General features: G+C 48.5%; 1 protein-coding gene across 2 annotated transcripts in view; it reads right to left on the bottom strand.

Annotated features, from left to right (window-relative positions):
• The window catches only part of PheRS-m (Phenylalanyl-tRNA synthetase, mitochondrial), a 279,883-nt gene that overhangs the window by 197,739 nt on the left and 60,195 nt on the right, over window positions 1-21,949 (bottom strand). The window contains exons 3-4 of one of the 2 annotated variants that reach the window (XM_045754931.2): window positions 16,053-16,184; window positions 2,225-2,384 (exon numbers count right to left, since the gene is read on the bottom strand). In XM_045754931.2, the coding sequence (XP_045610887.1) occupies window positions 2,225-2,384; window positions 16,053-16,184 (292 nt within the window). The remainder of the gene's footprint in view (window positions 1-2,224; window positions 2,385-16,052; window positions 16,185-21,949) is intronic. The other variant, XM_045754932.2, reaches the window with a different exon arrangement.

Raw genomic sequence — 21,949 nt, 5'->3', positions numbered from 1 at the left:
GACTGATCTACGACAGGGTTAAAAAGAGTTGAAACCGAAGTTCTACTGAACTTACTGGGTCCCGTAGTACTGGATTGATATAGCTCGGGTGCAGAGGGGGAGTTGTGTAAAACCCTGGTTTGTGCCTCGTTGAGGCTACAGAATCCAGTAAGTTCAGTAGAACTTCGGTTTCAACTCTTTTAACCCTGTCGTAGCTCAGTCGATTAAGGCAGTGTCTGGGATGCTCCCGGACGCAGGTTCGAATCCTCGTCATGGCCCTTGTGGATTTGTTCATTTGATGCATCATGTTAGTGTGATCTCTGTGTGTAGTGTTCTTGAAGTTGCTCAACAGATGTTTTGTAGGTCGAGTGAATGTGTGCAGAGGCGCTATTTTTCCGCCACCCAAAATACCCTCTTATGGTGGTATTTTGTGTAGCAGGGTGTCGCACACAGTGCAACTCCACATGTCTTGCACTCATACTTAGAATACTTTCCTATTCCAGATTTGTAGTAAACACAACACCTTCGACGTTTTGCGTGTTCGACGATGGCATGGGTGAAATTCTTATTGAGACGATGTTCTGAATCCACAATAGTTGGCTTTTTCTTAGGAGGACCGCGACTGGTACTAGGAGCCGCTTCAGGTTCTGAGTCAGATGAGGTGTCGTCTGCTCAAGGTGTCGAAGGAAATAGAGGACGCCTCACACCAGATGGTCCTGGTCTGCCAACATTGCCATCATCAGCATTTATATCCGGAGCATGTGCGATGGGGTTATCTGTGTTAGGCCACTCATCATTTTCCCACCTCAACAAGGACCATATTACTACCTCATGAAACTGGAGCAAGGCCATTTTTTTCTGATCACTGCTGTAGGTCTTGTACAACACATATGCATTATGGAGAGCCATTTGCAGGAAATAAAAGGTGCATGCGCTGCTTGCACCATCCTGATCTTTGGTCAGCGTGCTCTGTCTTCTCCTCGGTTGGTAGTGCCCCTTCGGTTTCGGTGTTTTTTTTTGTCGGCACTTTTTCTTTTTGGCATTTGCCTCCGGGGGTCGGGTCGCTGAGTTTTCTTGCTCCTTCAGTTTTAGCGTTTTGGTTGTTCGGTGGCAGCAGTCTCCATCTTTTCTGGCGCGGGGTGGGGCTTCTGCGTTCTGGAGGGGTCCAGGGTTTGTTGGTGCTTCGTTACTCGGGCCGGGGGTGTGTCATGTTTTGTGTTCAGTGGCGGCCCTCCGCTGTTGTTTGCGTGCCATGGCGTCTGGGTCCGGAGCGCGTTTTGCGTTGATCCGGTTCTGTTCTTCCCGGTTCGCGGGTGATAGTGTCCCGAGTTGTCAGCCGTGTTCTTCCGGCTAAGCTGCCTGTGTTCTTCCCTCATGCCCGTGGCTTCACAGCTCTCGCTGCCGTCTGGGCGACGTGTCCTTGCGGTCTTTCGGGCATGGAATTTTGGTGTTCATACGGGGGCCTTGCTGCTCATTGTTCTCGTGTTGTTCCCAGGACTTTTCGGGCTGTGGCGCCTTGGGTTGGCGTTTGCTGTCGGTTGTCTCGCTTCCGTGGGGGTGCGTGGTGTCCGCCTCTCGGTTCCGTCCCTTTGACCTTCCTCTGTGGGTAGTTAGCTCTGGGGAGCCGACGGGGCTCCCCCCAGAAAACCAGCGTTGAATGTAATGAAACGCCATTTTCTGGGTGAGACCCGGAGGCTCCCCGGCAACCCTCCCTCCCTCCGGTTGGTGGTTTTTTGTGTGTTTTGACATCCAGCCTCAGAACTGATGGGTGGATAGCCGGCGTGGGAGGTCTGGAGCTCCCCCTTTACCCTCCCAGGGAGGGGTGAACTGCGCAGACAGCGGCGCGGTGACATATGACGTCATACTAGTTTGCTTGTTTTCTGTTGAGGAGTTCTATCCACTAGTTCGGCTTTAGGTAGCAATTTTAACCAGAATAGGGTTTGTTTTGGAATGCTTACCTTTCTGGATGCTTGACCCGGTCGATGGCAGACACAGAATGCTTCCAACCACACGGGGGTTTCTATAGGCCATTGCTCCCCTTGCCTATCTGAGGGGGCCAGGTTCTGGCCGTGGTCCCCAGTAGGCCCTAGAACTCCATACACATGACTGATGCCAAAGTCTAACATTAGCATATCAGCCTGGTAAAGCTCCGGGGAGCCGACGGGGCTCCCCCCAGAAAATATATAAATAACACTTTTGCCTTTATATACAACAGCTTCTGTTAAACATAAAGCAAACATCATACCTTGACCAAACAATGTTGTAGCTAACCCAAGCAAACAGCATTTTAAATCTGCCTCCAGCAGGTGGAGAACTTGTGTGTGATGGAAGCCTTGCTTCTCCTTGGTGCGCTCACCCATCTCAAACAGCTGCAAACTGTCCATATTCTCATCATTTCCAAATATCTGAAAGTGTGTGCATAACTTTATCAAACTTATAAACAATGTGCAATTTATGGTGACCTTATTATTTACAATTATTGAGTACTGTAAATCATAATTCTTTAAAATTGAAATGCAAATTAAAAATATAGCTTTCACTAACAACAACAATATAGCTTTCAATAACGCTTTGTATATACATACATTATATAAATATATATGTATGTATATATATGCAGATGTGTATGTAATATTAACAATAGTGTAACTAGCTTCATAAGATTGTCACTTGCTTAGCTAAACGAACTATGGGCCTCAATCTCTGAGCCCATTATGTGTCTCTTTAGCCCTTTCCACCACCGCCCACAGGATGGGTATGGGGTTCATAATAAATAAATGAATCTGAATGTAAATCAATAACATGGCTAGAACAAATAAATGCAAAATTCACACATTAGAAAAGTGACGAAGTCAGCTATTTAGGTCAGACCATGAGCATTACCAAGTCCACTTCATAGTCTGAAACAGACAAAAATTTCATCACTATCTCACTTTTCTAATGTGTGGCTTGACAATATATTTTAATTGGATTTTTTTTTTTTTACAAAATCTAACAAAAACAACTGAGGACAAAAGAATCCTGTGCTGAGTGGGAGTAAACCTATGTTGAAACTAAGACTTTGGATACTCAGTATATTATTCTTAACCCTTAACCCTTAAAGTGCGCATCACTTCATATGAAGTGTAAATCGTTTTACCAGTCAACTGCGCTTCACTTCATATGAAGTGTATGGGTACCGCGCACGATTTGAATGGCCCGCGGTGTAGCTGGGGGTCCCATACGCTGCCCAGGGGCTCTAGTAAACAGCGGCCATTTTGAAAAAAAATCCAGCTCACGATTCGATGGCATGAGAGGCCTCAGTTTAGCGAGAGTCACCATGGCGAGCGCACGGTCAAACGCCTCACGGGCACGCACCACTCAGTCCCTCACCCCAGAGCAAATAGCCCACGAATTATTCTCTGAAGGTGAAGAAAGTGTGTTTGACGATTCAGACAACGATGAGGATTATACACAGTTGTCGGGTGATAGTAGCAGCAGCAGTGAAAGTGAGAATGACCGCCATGCCATGGCGAGGCCTATACGCTCTCCCATGCCTCCTCGCCCATTTTCTACCCCAATTCTACCACGACCTCACAGTTCCTGTGGATATTTTCTGTTTGAGGGTGACGAGTCAGAGGGAGGTGACTCCTTTTCTGGGTTTAGTGACTCAGATCAAAGTTTTATTGAGCCTGTGGCTGGTACCAGTGGTGTAACTGGGCGAGAAATTGTCGCGTCAGCAGCATCTCGCCCGGCCAAGCGCCACCGCATGGCACCACATGAGGGACCAAGACCCTCGTGTTCACGTGCACCCACCTCACGTGCACGTAGCCGCCGTGCTTCTCGCAGACGGTATTCAGCTCCTGGTCGCCGGTATGCATCGCTTCCTCGCCGTCTTTCCTCTGCATCTCGCAGGACGCCTGGTGTACTTGAGTGGAGTGATGGTGACGATTTTATTCCTAATATTCCTCACTTTGACGATAAAGATGTAGGGATTACAAACCTTTTCCCTAATCAAGGTGAGGACATGGCTGAGATGGAATATTTTACAGCATTCTATGATGAACCACTCATGGAATACATTGTACACCAAACGAACCTGCATGCTGCTTACCTGATTGAGAGGGAAATCACAGAATTTTCACGACTGCAGCGTTGGAAAAATACCACAGTGGCGGAAATGTATGTGTTTTTGGCACTCTGTTTGTTGATGAAGCACTGTCACAAACATGCAATAAATGACTATTGGAGCAAGGACAAGACAATACCAACACCTTTATTCGGGAAATATATGTCACGAGACAGGTTTCAGATACTCCTCAGGTGTCTACATTTTGGAAGTGTTCAGGACCGAACACCTGATGATAGACTGTGGCGAGTGAGGCACTACATGAACGATGTTATTGGAAAATTCAGAGATTTTTACGTACCAGCACAGAAGCTGGTGGTTGATGAATCTCTCATACTTTTCAAGGGACGTGTTCCATTCAAACAGTACATTCCCTCAAAACGAAACCGATTTGGCCTGAAATTTTTTGTTCTTTGTGATTGTGAGACAGGATACGTGTTACACATGATTCTGTACTCGGCTAGTGATGTAGACATTCCCGGTAACGACGAACATGGATTCTCGGGGAGTGTAGTGAAGACCATCATGGCTCCGTGGATGAACAAGGGACACATTTTATACACAGATAATTACTATACAAGTCCCTTGCTAGCTCGGTTCTTGCTAGAAAATAGAACCGGATTGGTTGGTACAGTAAAGCCACAACGAAGGGAAATGCCTGTGTTTGACAACGACATTGCAGTTGGTGAGTGTCAGAGAAGGAAAAGTGATAACATTCTGTCAGTTCGGTGGAAAGACAAAAGAGAGGTGAACTTGTTGACAACAATTCATGATGGAACAATGGTGAACAGTGGGAAAGTGAGCCATAAAACAAACGCACCACTATATAAGCCAGACTGTGTTTTAGACTATAATATCAACATGCGGTTGATTGATAAATCAGACATGATGATTGGCACTGCAGAGTGTGTGCGGAAGACATGTAGGTGGACGAAAAAAGTGTTCTTCCATCTTGTGGACATGAGCATGCTGAACTGTTTCAACATGTACCTTGTGAGAACTGGACGTAAGCCCATTTTCCGTGACTTTGTATTTGATGCTGCAATACAGTTATTAGGAAATTTTGCAAAAGATGTCCCAGGTATTCAGCGGCCCATCATAAACCCACTGTTGCAGCATGCTGGTACTCCACGCCTCGCTCACACTGAAGGCTTCCTAGCACACAAACTTAAGTATTTGCCACCTGGTGTGAAGCGTGCAATAGCCCAACGTGATTGCTTGGTGTGTAAAACAACGACACGTAGAGACAAGAAACGGAAGCTTGTGCAAACATGGTGTGAAACGTGTGGTATCCCATTATGTGCTGTCGACTGCTTCAATGACTACCACAGTCTAGAAATCTTCTAAGTGTGCTTCAAAGTGTGTATAGCGTGTGCGAGTGTGTAAATATGTAAACATATAAGCAGATAGCGTGTGCGTGTGTGTAAATATATACAAATATAAGCAGAACATACAATATAATAGACTGTAATGACATATTATATTGCCGTAATTGAAAACATTTGTGTGCGCCTGTGTATACTCAAATATGCAACAATTATTGATACAAAATATGTTCAAACAGTATTTGAAACACAATTAGTGAAAAAAAATTAGATAAAATGCGCTTAGACATTGTAAATAAATAGCGCGAAAATATATTTGTGGCAACTCTGGCTGTTTGAGGACCGCGCGCAACATCTCCCGGGCGTGTACTGCATGAGCGAACATGCAGATTGTGACGTCATCACCGAGCTTCTCGGCTCTATTGCAACAAAAGTACAATAGAATTTTTTTTTTATTTTTCCCGTGATCAGTGAACAGAACTTAACAGATTAGCAAAAAAAAAAAATTTTTTTTTTTTTTCAAAATGACATGCGCCTGTGTGGATAGCAGGATATTAGACCCCGAGCATGTTAAGGGTTAAACTGCGCAACACTTCATATGATGTGTTGAGTAACTGACACAAAAGTGTGCACCTCTTCATATGACGTTTTGGAGTAACGAGCAAGATTTAAATGAACACGGCTACATGGGGTTCACATCACCTTCCTCAGGGCTCTTGTAAACAGATGCCATTAAAAAAAAATCGTGGGCAACATTCCCGAGTATGAAAGCCTCAGTTCTAAGTGAGCAACCAAGGCTGGGGCATGCAGTATGAGTTCTCAGCACTGCTGATCAGCTTGTGACCACAGCATCACTTAAAAATGTCAAAAAACCAGCGTTGAATGTAATGAAACGCCATTTTCTGGGTGAGCCCCGGAGGCTCCCTGGAGCTTATCGGGCTAATGTGTGTTATGTTAGACCGGGACATTAGCTAAGGAGTTCAGACCTACCAGGGACCAGCGCCAGAACCTGGCCCCTTCAGAGAGGTTTCAGGGAGCAATGGCCCTGGAAAACCCCATATGGTTGGGGGTTTTCCTTATCTGCCATCGACCGGGGTTAGGCACCCAGAAAGGTAGGCGTAACAAAACAAACCCCACATGGTAAGAAACTACAACAAAAACCGAACAGAGAGGTAGAAAACTCCCTACAATCCCAAGGAAACAAGCAAACAAGCAAACATCACACTTTACTGCCACGGCGATCATCCACGTAGCCCTCCCCTCCCTGGAGAGGGGGGGAGGGGAGCCCCGGACCTCACCACACCGGCTTCCTAGCACCAGTTCAGAAGCTAAGCTTCAACCAACGCGAAAAAAAGTTGACCGGTGGGAGGGAGGGTTGTCAGGGAGGTTCCAGGGATCACCCAGAAAATGGCGTTTCATTACATTCAATGCTGGCTTTCTGTGGGAAGCCCCTACGGCTTCCTGGAGCTTCAAACTCAATGAGAAGGAAAAGAAAGGGCTGACCCAGGAGACGGCCGCCACAAACTCCGCAAAGCGAAGCCTAGACAACTGGCTGCAACCTGCAACCCAAGGCAACAAGAACACACAGGAGCAGAGACGCGTATAAAGAATGGGCAGCCAGGAACCTGTGCGACCCTCAAATCCTTGCACCCGAAATGAGCCCTTGACGTCACCAACACAGCAGCAAAAGCTGCAAACGTCCAAACAGCACGGGTGCAAGGATAGACCGCAGGCTGGAAGATTTAAAAACTCTGCGGACAACCTGGGAGACCTGAGCCCTGAAACAGGGAACGAGGGGAACCGGATCAACCCAAAGCACATCCCCAGACACGGTATGTAGGTAGCATCCCCAAACACAGTACAGTAGGTAACAGCAAAAAGCGCAACCGGACAACACAGGACGCACCCCTTGTCCGAGTGCGTCCAATCAAGCATCAATAACCCAAGAACCCTCCGAAAAGCAGTCGTTTCGACCGACTGCCAGAAGGACGGAGAAAGGCTGCAAACGTACAAACCTATCACCAGTACCAAAGAGCAGAAACCTGAACCGAAGGGGCTACCACAAACTGAGGAGAAGATAAGAGGGCACCCTGATCAAGGACCAGGACAGCTCAGGAGATGCATGAGCAGGCCGGAGGTGAAACAAAACACGAGAAAGCGTACGAAACGGGGCAGATGTGACATCCACACCGAACGCAAGCCGGAGCGGCTCCACCAGCGCCGCACAAAATGAGGCAACAGTAGGAAACATCAAATAACTGTAGTCCTGAAAACCCATGAAAGGACAAGACAACCCGATGTGAAAGAGAAGATGACCTACGAAGAGCAAGAAAAAGGTGCATAGAAACACCAGGAACATCATACTGTCGCCAAGACGAAGCTCGCAGGTGGGACACCTTCAACAAAGCCACCTGATCATCACCGAGATGGTGATACTCGCATCAAAATACCAGACACGAAGAGCCGAGAAGAAGGCCAAACCGGTCACGTACAGGACCTGGTCTGACCTGCCGAAAGAGGCGGAGCCGCGGGAAAAGGCCCTGGGTTCGGACACCTATTAAGCAGCGTCTTGAGAATAAAGTTAGGCAGGCCACCAAGGGACCATGAGGACTACTCGCTTGGTAATGGGCTCTAACCGAGCCAGAACCCAAAGCAACAGCTTGACCGGGAGAAGAGGAACAGTTACCCCCACCTCGACCGGTCCTGCCGAAAGGCATCCACCGTGAACGCCTCGCAGGTGGGTAAGGGCGCCACATAGAATGGGCGACGCCTAGGCCACGCCGACTCGAAGACGTCCATGGCCAGGAGTTCATACGTCCGGCAGAGCCAACGAAACGAGTCGGTGATGACTGACCAATCCGCGAACAGAGGAATGAACTGAGACAGGCTGTCCGCCAGGACGTAGGACACACCACAGACATGAACCTCACGGTTAGCCAAACCCCGAGAAGCCAGCAAACGAGCCACTCGAAGGGACTAACCCCGAAGGTCAAACCCCTAAGAAAAACCCTGTGGTTCCGGCAAAGAACCACCAGAGAACAGTCCGAATGGAGCTGAATGGTAGAGCACCGAGTGACCCTAACCCTCTGAAGCACAAACCAGACAGCCACAAAATCCCGAACCGTGCTTTGAGCCCGATGGACGGACAGACCCCCACCATCCCCAGCTGATCTGGTGACCACTGGTCACAAAGCCCCAGTCGAGAGATGACCCGTCTGTGAATATCGAGCAAAGGCTTGGGGAGGTGCCAAGGCACGGAACCCCGAAAAACCCCAAAGAGGAAACTGGTGACGCAGCACCAACACATGATCCCCGGAGGAACGAACAAAACGATTGCAAGAGGCGGAAGGGGAGTCTCCGAAGGAACCAACAGACGCCGAAGCCAAACCCGACCCCGCAGGCAGACCAGCACGTCGAAGTTCAGACTCCCGCACAACTGCTTGAGCAACCGTAGAGCAACCCGGGAACCCCTCATGAACAGTCGAAGGTGGGACCACAGCCGCAGCAACACTTCTGGAGGGAAAGACAAGGAGCAGCCCAAGAGCCCTAAACAAGACCCAGCCAGGTCCGAACCCGGGATGGAAACAGATGGAAACCTGCAGATCCCCAGGAAACCAAATCCGACGATCTGGAAAGAACCACACCCCTGGCGAGCACACAAGCGGACCAACTAGGAGCCCACACCAGCCAGTCGTCGAGGTAGGCCAGACACCGAATTCCAAGCAGACTCAGACAGGGCACCAAGATCTGGTAAAGATGCGTAAATACACCAAGTGCCAATTACAAACTAGGGAAGGCAACAAAAGCGGCAAGCCTGAAGCCCCACCACCAACTGTCCCAGTCCTGGAAAACTGGAGAGGAACGTGCCAAGAATTGACCTGGAGGTCCAGGACAACCATCCAGGCACTCAACCCCAACAAAAGCCGGACCAGAGACAACAGTCCTCCGATAAGGGCATAGAATCCAGGGCGCAGACTGAAGAAGTCCAGAAGAACTACAGATTTGCCAGGCCCGTATCTGCATAGAGCAGACGGGAACCCCAGAAGGATGGGGCGGATCAACCACGTCCAACTGCACCCATTAAAATGACACGACGAAGCGCAGGGGAAGAAGCCCACCCCGCCAGCCCTGAACCCCCCAAAGGGGGAGAAGCCATCTGCCACCGCCGCCACCAGAGGCCGGAAGACAACCAAAAGCGCCCACTAACTGCGGGACCAGGCGAGAGTCAACAGAGCAAGCTGCTCCCCCAGCACCCCGTCAACAGCAAAGGGAACAGAGCCCCTTCCGAAAGAAAAAGCACATACACATACAGAGCACCACTTGGTTTCCAAACCCCTTGGGGACGAGACCCGTTGGTTAACATGTAAGTACGTAAACGAGAAATAAAGGGCAAAAATAAACTAGAAATGTAAAAAAAAAAAAAAAAAAAAAAAAAAAAAAAAACTCTAGGGGAAAAAATGGACAGGTTCATAGCGTAAATGCGACCGTATTTTGTTTGTACTCACCAATAAGTGAAGTCCTGATCCGCTTTATAAAAGTCCTTTATTGTTCCTAGCTGATTATTAAGACGTCTGGCAAACATCCTCTGGATCTTTCCTGCCAGCCTGCAGGAACATCCTGCCAGCCTGCCTGCCAGCCAGCCTGCCAGCCAGCCAGCCTGCCAGCCAGCCAGCCAGCCAGCCAGCCAGCCTGCCAGCCAGCCAGCCAGCCTGCCAGCCAGCCAGTCTGCCAGCCAGCCAGTCTGCCAGCCAGCCTCACTCTCTGCCTGCCTCCTTCCCTGCCATCCTGCTAACGGGTCAAGTGTGTTAGGCTTAAAATTCGGGAGTGAGCTGGTCTCTCCCCACCACCCCCACCACCAACAACCCCCCCCCCTACATCCCATACTTTCTCTTCAAGGTCACGCAGTTCAACCACATGACTATTCCTGCCTCCCTCTCTGCCTGCCATCCAGCCTGCCTCCCTCTCTGCCTGCCATCCAGCCTGCCTCCCTCTGCCTGCCATCCAGCCTGCCTCCCTCTCTGCCTGCCATCCAGCCTGCCTCCCTCTCTGCCTGCCATCCAGCCTGCCTCCCTCTCTGCCTGCCATCCAGCCTACCTGCCATCCAGCCTGCCTGACATCCAGCCTGCCTCCCTCTGCCTACCATCCAGCCTGCCTCCCTCTCTGCCTGCCATCCAGCCTGCCTCCCTCTCTGCCTGTCATATCCAGTCTGCCTCCCTCTCTGCCTGCCATCCAGCCTGCCTGCCTGCCTGCCTGCCAGCCAGCCAGCCAGCCAGCCAGCCAGCCAGCCAGCCAGCCAGCCAGCCAGCCAGCCAGCCAGCCAGCCTGCCTGCCTGCCTTTCCCTCCCTCCCTAATTCTCACTACTTCCCTCCCTTCCTACCTACCTCCTAGCATCTCTCCCTACCTCCCCCTCCCTCCTAGCATCTCTCCCTCCCTTTCTGACTAATTCTCCCCCCTCTCTCACTGATTCTCCCCCCCTCTCTCATACTGCCTCCCACCAAGCTCCCCCATCCATCCACCCACCAGTCAGCTATCACTGACGCAATGCGTGCATTTGGAGCCGACATGGTGCACAGATGTTTCTTGATTGTGCAGATATGTAAAACAAAAGCACAGAATGAACATTCCAGCCTTATGACAATTCAAAATAATAGGAATAATAGGCCGTGAATCTGTGAAGTCACAGTGGGCAAACTGGACCATCTCCCACCCACCACCACACGCCGGCGTGACGCTTGGCGGACCCTTTCCTACCCGAACTTTGTTTGGGTAGCATGACTCCCCAACCTCAATCGGGAAACTGGAAGTTTCGGATAACTAAAGTTCAGAAACCAAGTGGTGCTCTGTATATACATCTGAAAACTCACACCCCAGAAGTGACTCGAACCCATACTGCCAGGAGCACAATGCAACTGGTGTGTACAGGACACCTTAATCCACTCGACCAGTCAAAAGCTGATGGGAGCCGAGGCTATTTTGCCCATCAGCCCGCTGGCACTCTGATGGTAATCTTGGGCATAGTATTTTATCAAATCACCTCATTCTTTGGGGCTACACGTGAGGAACACAAATGCGAATAAGCCTGAATGGTCCCCAGGACTATATGCAACTGAAAACTCACACCACAGAAGTGACTCGAACCCATACTGCCAGGAGCACAATGCAGCTGGTGTGTACACCAGGACACCTTAATCCACTCGACCATCACGACCGGTCAAAAGCTGATGGTAGCCGAGGCTATTTTGCCCATCAGCCTGCCGGCACTCTGATGGTAATCTTGGGCATAGTATTTTATCAAATCACCTCATTCTTTGGGGCACATGTGAAGAACACAAATGCAAAAAGCCTGAATGGTCCCCAGGACTATATGCAACTGTCCTGGGGACCATTCACACTAAACCCCGTCCCGACCCCGAAACCCGCAAACGGTCCGGAACCAGTAACAGGGAGGAAAAGGGGCGAACAGCACCTAACCAAAACGGGGCGGCCCTGGAGCATCTGAGTGGGAACCAACCTAGCATGTTGCAGCAACCTAGCCTAGCTTGCAACACGGATGCCGCCTGTACTCTGAACAGTAATAACATCAGGAGAGTACTGGAGAACAAGCAGAGAATATCTCTTGCAAGACTCCGGGTCAAGGTGTCAGTGACCCAACAGGCAACGTGACGGAGGTAAAAGTGGCGACTGTCACCCGGAGACAAGGGCATAGCAACCAACGATCCCATACAAGACAGGTTGGAACCCGGAAGACACATTCAATGGTCCACCGAGCCCCGACAGGGGTTTCCAGGGCCCGTTGGGGTAACAACTACGGGAAGCCCGGGCAAGGTGTTGCTAACTGGTTAAAATCCAAAAAATAACAAGGGGGGGTAGAGGACAACACTGAAAGCCCCTGCGACGTGCACAATCACGGGGGCCTAGCAGAGGGCCACCAATCACTACCAGTGGAACTATAGCCACACTAGGCAGACCCCCACCAGGCAAATGAAAATAAAAACAAAAGAAAAACCCCGCAAAAGTACACCATCTCCAGAGGCAACAGGAACTAGTTGCCGCTTAGGTGGCAGGTCGCGCAACACCTTGACGCCCTAACCAGCACATTACCAGTCCATATCCAGGGCCAAACAAGGGCCCCAAGCCCCAGCTGGCCCCAAGAGCGAGGCAAATGCCGAGCAGCAAGAACCTCTATGGGAATGATTCCTAAACGCCCCAGGGAAGATAACCCTGTCACGCAGGGGCAGTACTCACAGGGCGCTTAGGGAAAGAGCCCCGGCACTGATGAGGAACTCCGGGCCACCGCACAACACAACACATGGCTGTGAACGCCACACAAGGCAAACGCCACCTAGGAAACTGAGGCCAGAGAAGCATCTATCCCTGTTGACATTAGCTCACGAACTAATGCTAGGCAGACGGCGCGGTGAGGTCCGGAGCTCCCCCCTCCCCCTATTGGGGGCAGGGAGGGCTAGCGCAGATGATCAGCGCGTCAGTAAACTGTGATGTTTGCATGTTTGCTCGTTTCCTTGGGATTGTAGGGAGTTTCTACCTCTCTGTTCATTTTTTTGTTTTAGTTTTTTACCATGTGGGGTTTGTTTTGTTATGCCTACCTTTCTGGGTGCCTAACCCCGGTCAATAGCAGATAAGGAAAACCCCAACCATAAAAGGGTTTTCCAGGGCCATTGCTCCCTGAAACCTCTGTGAAGGGGCCAGGTTCTGGCGCTGGTCCCTGGTAGGTCTGAACTCCTTAGCTAATGTCCCGGTCTAATATAACATACATTAGCCCGATAAGCTCCAGGGAGCCGTAGGCGATCTCCACAGAAAAACAGCGTTGAATGTAATTAAATGCCATTTTCTGGGTGAGCCCTGGAGGCTCCCTGGAGCTTATCAGGCTAATGTATGTTATATTAAACCAGGACATTAGCTATGGAGTTCAGACCTACCAGGGACCATTAGCCAGAACCTAGGCCCTTCAGAGAAGTTGCAGGGAGCAATGGCACTGGAAAACCCTTTTGTGGTTGGGGGTTTTTCTTATCTGCCATCGACCGGGATTATGCACCCAGAAAGGTAGGTACAGTGGTACCTCGGAATGCGATTGTCCCTGTATGCGAGGTTTTCGGAAGGCGAGCAGTATTTACTCCAAAAATTTGTCTCAGAAGGCGAGGGTTACTTCGGGACGCGAGTTTGTTGATACGCGTACAGGCCGACCTAGCGCGTGGTGGTTCGGCGATCGTCGCCCCTCCGCCCCTCAGTTTACCATTGTCTCGCGCTCAGTGACTACCCCCACATCAATTCTTCTCGCGGATTTTCAGTGTTTTGTTGGATTTTTGGTGATTTGTCTATACAATTTGTTATTATATATCTCACCATGGGTCCCAAGAAAGCCAGTGGTAAGGATAAAGGCCAGAAAGCTCATGTGAGGATGACAATAGAGGAGAAACAAGAGATCATTCGGAAGCATGAGAACGGTACACGTGTTGTTGAACTTTGTAGGCAGTACAACAAAGCCACATCAACAATATGCACTATACTTAAGAAGAAAAATAAGATTATGGGTGCTAAAGTGGCAAAAGGAGTAAGAACATTAACGGCACAAAGACCACAAATACTTGAAGAAGTGGAAAAGTTGTTATTAATTTGGATACACGACAAGGAGTTGAGGGGTGATAGTGTTTCGGAGGCCATTATTTGTGAGAAAGCCAGGGTGTTGCACGAAGACCTTCTAAAGAATACCCCTGCAACGAGTGATGCAGATAAGAAAGAGTTTAAGGCAAGCAGGGGCTGGTTTGAAAAATTTAGAAAGAGAAGTGGTATCCATAGTGTTACAAGGCATGGGGTTATGTGATGTGATTATGGAAGGGGACTCCCCTTCCAAACAGTAACTCCTCTCCTCCTCCCCCCTCCTCACCATCTTCCATACGCCTACAGCACTCGACAGCAAGGTAAGTAATAACTGGAACACAGTTTTGTAGGTTTATTTAGATGAATTAGGTATAAAAATTTAGTTTGATGTGGGGTTTTTGGGGTAGTCAGGAACGGATTAATTCATTTCCCTTTATTTCTTATGGGGAAATTAACTTCGGAATGGGAGTTTTCGGAAGGCGAGGCGTCTCCAGGAACGGATTAAACTCTTATTCTGAGGTATGCCTGTATAACAAAACAAACCCCACATGGTAAGAAACTAACAACAAAATCCAAACAGAGAGGTAGAACTCCCTACAATCCCAAGGAAACAAGCAAACAAAACACACTACTCCCGCATTGCTCGTCCGTGCAGCCCTCCCCTCTCCGAGGGGGGAAGGGGTGGGGCCTGGACCTCACGGCGCCAGCTGCAAAGCACTCCAGTTCGGAAGCTAAGCTTCAACAAACGCAAAAAAACGCCGACCGGTGGGAGGGAGGGTTGTCAGGGAGCCTCTGGGGCTCACCCAGAAAATGGCGTTTCATTACATTCAATGCTAGTTTTCTGAGGGAAGCCCCTACGGCTCCCTCTGAAGCTTCATACCCAAAAAGAAGGAAAAGAAAGAGCTGACCCGGGAGGTGACCGCCACAAACTCCGCAAAGTGAAGTCAAGACAACAGGTTGCAACCTGCAACCCAAAGCAACACAAGAGAACACCCAGGAGCAGACTTGCTCACAAAATAACGGGCGGCCAGGAACCTGTACGACCTCCAAATCCCCGCGCCCAAAATGAGCCCAAGACATGTTAGTAAACACGGTCACGAAAGCTGCAAATGTCCAAACGGCACGGGCGGGAGAATAGACCGAAGGCTGGCTAGATTTAATAACCCTGCGGGCGACCTGGGAAACCTGAGCTCTGGAACAGGGAAAACCAAATCAACCCAAAGCGCATCCCCAGCCACGGCACGCAGGTAACGGCGAAGAGCCGCAACCGGACAACACATGACGCACCCCTGGCGAAACAACCAAGCATCAATAACCCAAGGACCCAAGGCTGAGTAGTATGAGCTACGAGGAGAGACTATGGGACCTTAACCTCATATAGCTGGAAGACAGAAGAGTTGGGGGAGACATTGTAACCATGTAAAAGATACTCAGAGGAATTGATAGGGTAGATAAAAACAGCTTAACACAGGGGGTACATGCACAAGGGGACAAAAATGGAAAATGAGTACCCAAATGAGCTATAGAGACAGTAGAAAGAACTTTTTTTTAGTATCAGAATAGTTAACAAATGGAACGCATCAGGCAGTGATGTGGTGGAGGGAGACGCCATACACAGTGTCAAAATAATTAGAAAGTTTACTTTTGTAGAGTGGTAGATGTTTTAAACAAGTTAAGTGAGAAGGCAGAGAAGGCCAAAACCATCGGTAGTTTCAAAGCATCATATGACAAAAAGTAGTGGGAAGATGGGACACCACAAGTGTAACTCTCATCCTATAACTACACTTTGTTAATTACTTTGCAATTATCTACAGTAAATTCATTTCATTATTTTTCTCCATATAACGTACAGTACAGTAATTTGAATTAAACTCACCTCAGGTAGAAACCATTTCATTTTCAATAGCCAATTTGAATTTTTGTATCCCTCTAAAATATTGTACTAACAATAATCACATTTACTGCTATTTCATTACAAACATCACATGCAAAATTTATGAATGGTTAAATACACATAATTTACTTCTCTTTTTGTACACAGTCTGACGCCTTCTACTTGATGGAACACAGGATAGTGAGAAGAGTCAATCTCGTCTCGTCTGTAGACGTCTCCAATGACTAAGAAGTTATCAAAGCCCATGCCAATCAAATCACTCTAGAAATATCAATAATAAAATATTTGTAATCATCAAACTTAGAGAATACTGGACAGGGAAATTCTAGCAGTCACTATCAGTAGGTAATGAGAAGAATCTCAATGCAATTTATTTTATTAATAATCATGGGATTTGTGTCTGGGACTATGTGGAGGTATCTAACACGAGAAAAAACTGCAGACACTAATAAAAACTACTAAGCATAGAGAATGAATACAGTGGCAAGATGTTACAAAGTAAATGTGATGGCACTTTCAGAATGGTATGCAGGTAATAAGTCACAATAAATTTTTTTTTTTTTTTTTTTTTTTTTGCAGGGATATTCCTGCGCGGGCCCTAATAATGACCAGGTACAATTAATACATTGAAAGAAAATGATTTATTATCATTTATATATATTTTAAGCATAGGGATACATTAATTATAAATGATACAGTGTGAATGGCAAATAATTAGGATCCGAGTACAGAGCAGCCTCGCTTCAACAAACAATCATGAGGTTTGTGTAACATGAGTGAGTGTCCAAGGTGCGCTCTGTTGCTGGCTGCTTGGGTGGCTCCACACCTATTAACACTATCGCCCGCGTCACGAGAGCGCCGCAGACTTTCACGTCATGGGGCTAATGGTGCGGGCGAGCGTGCGGCAACGCCTAAATGTGTATACTCGTTTTAGTTTTCTCACCTTAACCCTTAAATGGCGCATAGCTATACACCATTTGACATCCACAGGTGCATACCAAAAAAAAAAAAAAAAAAAAAAAAATTATTTTTTCTTCCTAACCTGTTAATTTGTGTTCACTGATCACGGGAAAAATAATAGAAAAATCGTAAGTGGCATATATTGCCCGCTATAGGGCGGAGAAGTCTGGCAAAAAATAGGCGCTGACTCAGCGTGCATCCCAGGCGGTCTGTTGCTCGCCAGCTGTCAGGCCGGAGTTTCCACAAAGATATAATTACCTAATTATTTCAATGTCTCTGATTGATTTTTCGTAGTTTTTTTGCTGTAATATTATTCAATAGTGTGTAGTGTGATATATTTATATAATAAAATGAGTGAATCATCGCTGTACTCAAAAATATGGTGTGCATATTGTTGATTCAATTATGTTCATCAAACAGTGAACAAATACTTTGTCGGTTATTACACTATATACACAGGTTATATATAAGTATCTGCATGTTTTGTTCACCATGACAAACCACTAAGTTGGTATTATGAGTCAAAAAGTAACGAGGAGTGACCGCCATGTACCAGCTAGCCACTCACGTCCTCCCTCAACACCTCGCTCGCCCACATTCTCCTCCCACCATACTGTTTTTGCTTTTATTCACTATATGCAGACACTATATATAAATATCTACATTCGTGTTCACCATAACGAACCACTAAGTTGGTATGCTGAGTGGCAGTGGCAGTGGCAGGCAGTGACTGGCTGCCACTGGCTGCCACTCCCTCCCTCCTTCACCTCACCTCACCTGACTTGCCACCATTCTCCACCCACCATACTGTTTTTGCTTTTATATACAGACGTTATATATAAGTATTTACATGTTTTGTTCACCATAACTGTACATCTAAGCTTGTATGGTGAGTAAAGGCACAAAGACGTAGGACCTCACAGTCAGCTGATGGCTGCCGCCCTCAAGGCCAGACGCACTAATATTTCTACTCCAACAATACTGTTTGTGGTGTTATTATGCTATATACACACATTATATATAAATATCTACCTGTTTTATTCACCATACTTGTACAAGTAAACTGGTATGGTGCCCAAAGACCATCGTGGTCATCAGTAAACAACATGGTAAGTCCTGCAGACGACGCTCCTCCCTCACCAAAATGGCGGCTCCCAACCTCCTACTCTCGCTGTTATCTCACACTATACACACATTATATATAAGTATTTACATTTGTGTTCACCATAGCGAACCACTAAGCTGGTATGGTGAGTGCAGTCAATAAAAGGTGGCCACACATACTCAGAAGACAACGCCACCATCCTCCCTCACACAGCATTACTCCTCCCTCCATGACGCACAGCGCCAAATATCACCACAATCCTGCTATTATCAGAACCCTGGTCAGTTTTATCACAGTCAGGGGTCTTCTGTAATAATATCATTGCTACATAATAGCATGAACAAGTATATTTTGGCATTTTTAGGCGATGCTGTGGTCACAAGCTGAACAGCAGTGCTGTGAGTTCATGCTGCGTGCGTCAGGCTTGGTAGCTGACTCAATACTGAGGCCCCTAACACCCGGGAGTTTGGCCCACGATTTTTTTAAAAAATGGCGTCTGTTTACAAGAGCCCTGATGAAGGTGTGGTGAACCCCGTGTATCCGCGGGCCGTTTAAATCTTGCGTAGTACTCCAAAGCATTACATGATGCGATGCGCAATTTACTGCAAGTCGGTCAAAGCGTCATATGATGCGATACGCAATTGAAGGGTTAACCACCGTGCTGCGCGGAGTTTATTGAGAAATTCACCCGGTGCGCTTGAAATGAAGTGTTCCCCCAAAATTCTTTTTTTTTCGTAAAATGATAAATTCCCTTCCATGAATATGTCTATGTAAAAATAAGTACCAAATTCCACTTACTTTGGTTGTAGGGACGGGGACAAGATGCACTGTGACGTCATCAGGACCTGGTCGCCTGTGCTTGACTCGCCCAGACACGGTCGCGCGGGCCATTCAAGCACCGGGTGTTGCCACAAATACATTTTCAATTATTTGTTTTATGTATTTCCAATGCGGTTTTATTTATTTTTTTTATCGTATATGATGCATATTTGTGTCCTTTACAATATGTATACAGTACAACGTTCATAATGTTCCATGGAACTGTGATACATGTGTCAGTAATGTGTCCACAATAAATGTTTATTGTCGCATTATTACCTGTTAAAAAATCACTAAAATTACAATATGTACAGTTTCACACACTATTTACACAGTAACACACTGTATTACACACTTAGTACTTCGGAAGTGAGTAATAATCAACGAAGTAGCCCATGGTACACAGCGCGACTTCGCTCCCAGTGCACCAAGTACAGATAAATTTTTGCTTCCTGTTTCTTCATTCTGTGTGCTTGCAAATAACTCACTTACGTACATCCTTGGCTTTAGAACTTGTAGGTTGTATATAACCAAGCTTGTAAAGCATAAGGTAGTATTGAAAAGATTATAGGAAAAGATCAATTTGTAAGGTAGTCTTGAAAAGATCGCTTTGTATGGCCCCACACAGGAAGAGATTCAGTTTACCTCAAGAGTGTCCGTCAGTTGGGAAGAGATTCAGGTATTCTTGAAAATATCTATGGAAAACACCACCATGGAAGCCGCTAACACTGTTCATCTATGCTATTTGTATCAGATGCTTCATCACTGAACGCAGAAAACGATTCATCTAAGTATCATCTAAATAAATAGCATAGGATTGCAAGGGTGACGCTCAGAGCTACAATTGGATGCGCTCGCTATACCGGCTATCCACCCATCAGTTCTGAGGCTGGATGTCAAAACACGCGAAAAACGCAGACCGGAGGGAGGGAGGGATGCCGGGGAGCCTCCGGATCTCACCCAGAAAATGGCGTTTCATTACATTCAATGCTGGTTTTCTGGGGGGAGCCCCGTTGGCTCCCCGGAGCTAACTACCCACAGAGGAAGGTCAAAGAGACAGAACCGGGAGGCGGACACCACGCACCCCCCAAGGAGGCGAGACAGCCGACAGCAAACGCCAACCCAAGGCGCCACAGCCCCGAAAATCCCGAGAACAACAAGAGAACCACGAGCAGCAAGGCCCCTGCACGAACACCAAAAATCCATGCCCGAAAGACCGCAAGGCCACGTCGCCCAGACGGCAGCGAGAGCAGCGAAGCCATGAACGCCACAGGCATGAGGGAAGAACCCAGGCAGCTTAGCCGCAAGAACACGGCTGACCACCCGGGACACTATCACCCGCGAACCGGGAAGAACAGAACCGGATCAACGCAAAACGCGCTCCGGACCCAAACGCCGTGGCACACAAACAACAGCGGAGGGCCGCCACTGAACACAAAAACGACACACCCCCGGCCCGACCAACGAAACACCAACAAACCCTGGACCCCTCCAGAATGCAGCAGCCCCACCCCGCGCCAGAAAAGATGGAGACTGCTGCCACCAAACAACCAAAACGCTAAAACCAAAGGAGCAAGAAAACTCAGCGACCCGACCCCCAGAGGCAATGGTACAAAGGAAAGAGCCGATGAAAAAACACACCGGAACCGAAGGGGCACTACCAACCGAGGAGAAGACAGAGCACGCTGACCAGAGACCAGGATGGTGCAAGCGGCGCACGAACAGGCCGGAGGTGAAACGACGCACAAGACAGCTGACTAACGGTGCAGAAGCAACACCAAGACCGAAAGCAAGCTGAAGCGGCTCCGCCCGCGCCGCACGAAAAGAGGCGACAGTATGTGGCAAGACGACGGCCCCCAACCCCCACCAGAAAACCAAGCCGAGAGTAAACCAAGCCAACAAGAGTAACCACCTAAGAAGGGACAGGAAAAGGAAGGACCGCCAAAATACCCCATACTGCCGCCAAGAGAAGCACGCAGGTGGGACACCTACCACGAAGCCACCCGACCACCAACCGGAGGCGAGACCGCGAGGCAGAACATAAGCAGCCCCGACAAGGCCCCTCCGAGCCCAGGAAAAAGGCAGAGCCGCGGGAAGATCTCGGGTGCGACCACCGAAACCCAGGTACAAGGAGATGGAATGTCTGCTGAACAGAAAAACTCCCCAAAGCATGCAAGCCCGCCAGGAGTTCAGAAACGACGGGTCCGACGCGAGACATCGCAAGACCCCCCAAAAAAAACAACCGGCAGGGCAAGCTAGGAAACCAAAGAAGGTGGAAGGGTCGCCGCCAGAACAGTACCCGAACCAAGGGGTACGAACAACTGCAAAAGACCGAGACAAAGAAGCACATCACAGGACACAGGCTGACCAACGCCTAAGAACACACGCAGAACATCCCTGCTGCAGAGGAGGCAGGAAGAAAGAGCAGAAGCACAAAAACCCCAGGAGAACAACCAGGGGTGGACAATCAGGCAGGGACAGAAAAAAAACCCACGCAATCCCCAGGCACAAAACGGCAGCAAAGTGCCACTCCACAACCGGACACAGGAACAAGGACACGCCACCGTGAAACACGGTACCAATGCACACGTGCAGCAGCAGCAGCAGGCACCACTGCAACATGCAACATGTAAATAGCAACACCCTTCTGCAAAGGCCCAAGGCCAGGCTAGACCGGCCAGAGGGTGGCCCACCAGGCAGCTGCTAGGAGCAGTCCACCGGCCCACATACCCCCACAACCAGGACGGGCCGGAACAGCCATACGAAAACAGGCTAGTGCGCCCTGGAAGTCCACAGACGAACCAGCAAGAAAGCTTATGCTCGCAAGTAGGTCGTGTAACAAGCAGACCTCTGATGGTAATACAGTGTTCCCCAAATGTGCCAACAGCACCACTGCACTCCACTGGTACTATCCCGCAAGTTCTACCAGATAGGCGGGACCCAAGAGCCAGAGCTCAAAATCTGCAAGCACAGCCAGGAGCCTACCAGATGAGTACAGAACCAACCCTACAACCCCCACACCTCACAACAGTAAAAAAGGAGGGTCCCCTGAATGACTCCAGCATGGGTTGGACATGCACATGAGGGGGACAGGAAGGGTTGAAAAAGGGACAGTCACTGGTGTGCGAACGGTCTCAGTCGT

This window comes from Procambarus clarkii, chromosome 9, assembly GCF_040958095.1.
Source record: "Procambarus clarkii isolate CNS0578487 chromosome 9, FALCON_Pclarkii_2.0, whole genome shotgun sequence".
Lineage (NCBI taxonomy): Eukaryota > Metazoa > Arthropoda > Malacostraca > Decapoda > Cambaridae > Procambarus > Procambarus clarkii.
This window is presented reverse-complemented; position numbering and strand designations above follow the sequence as displayed.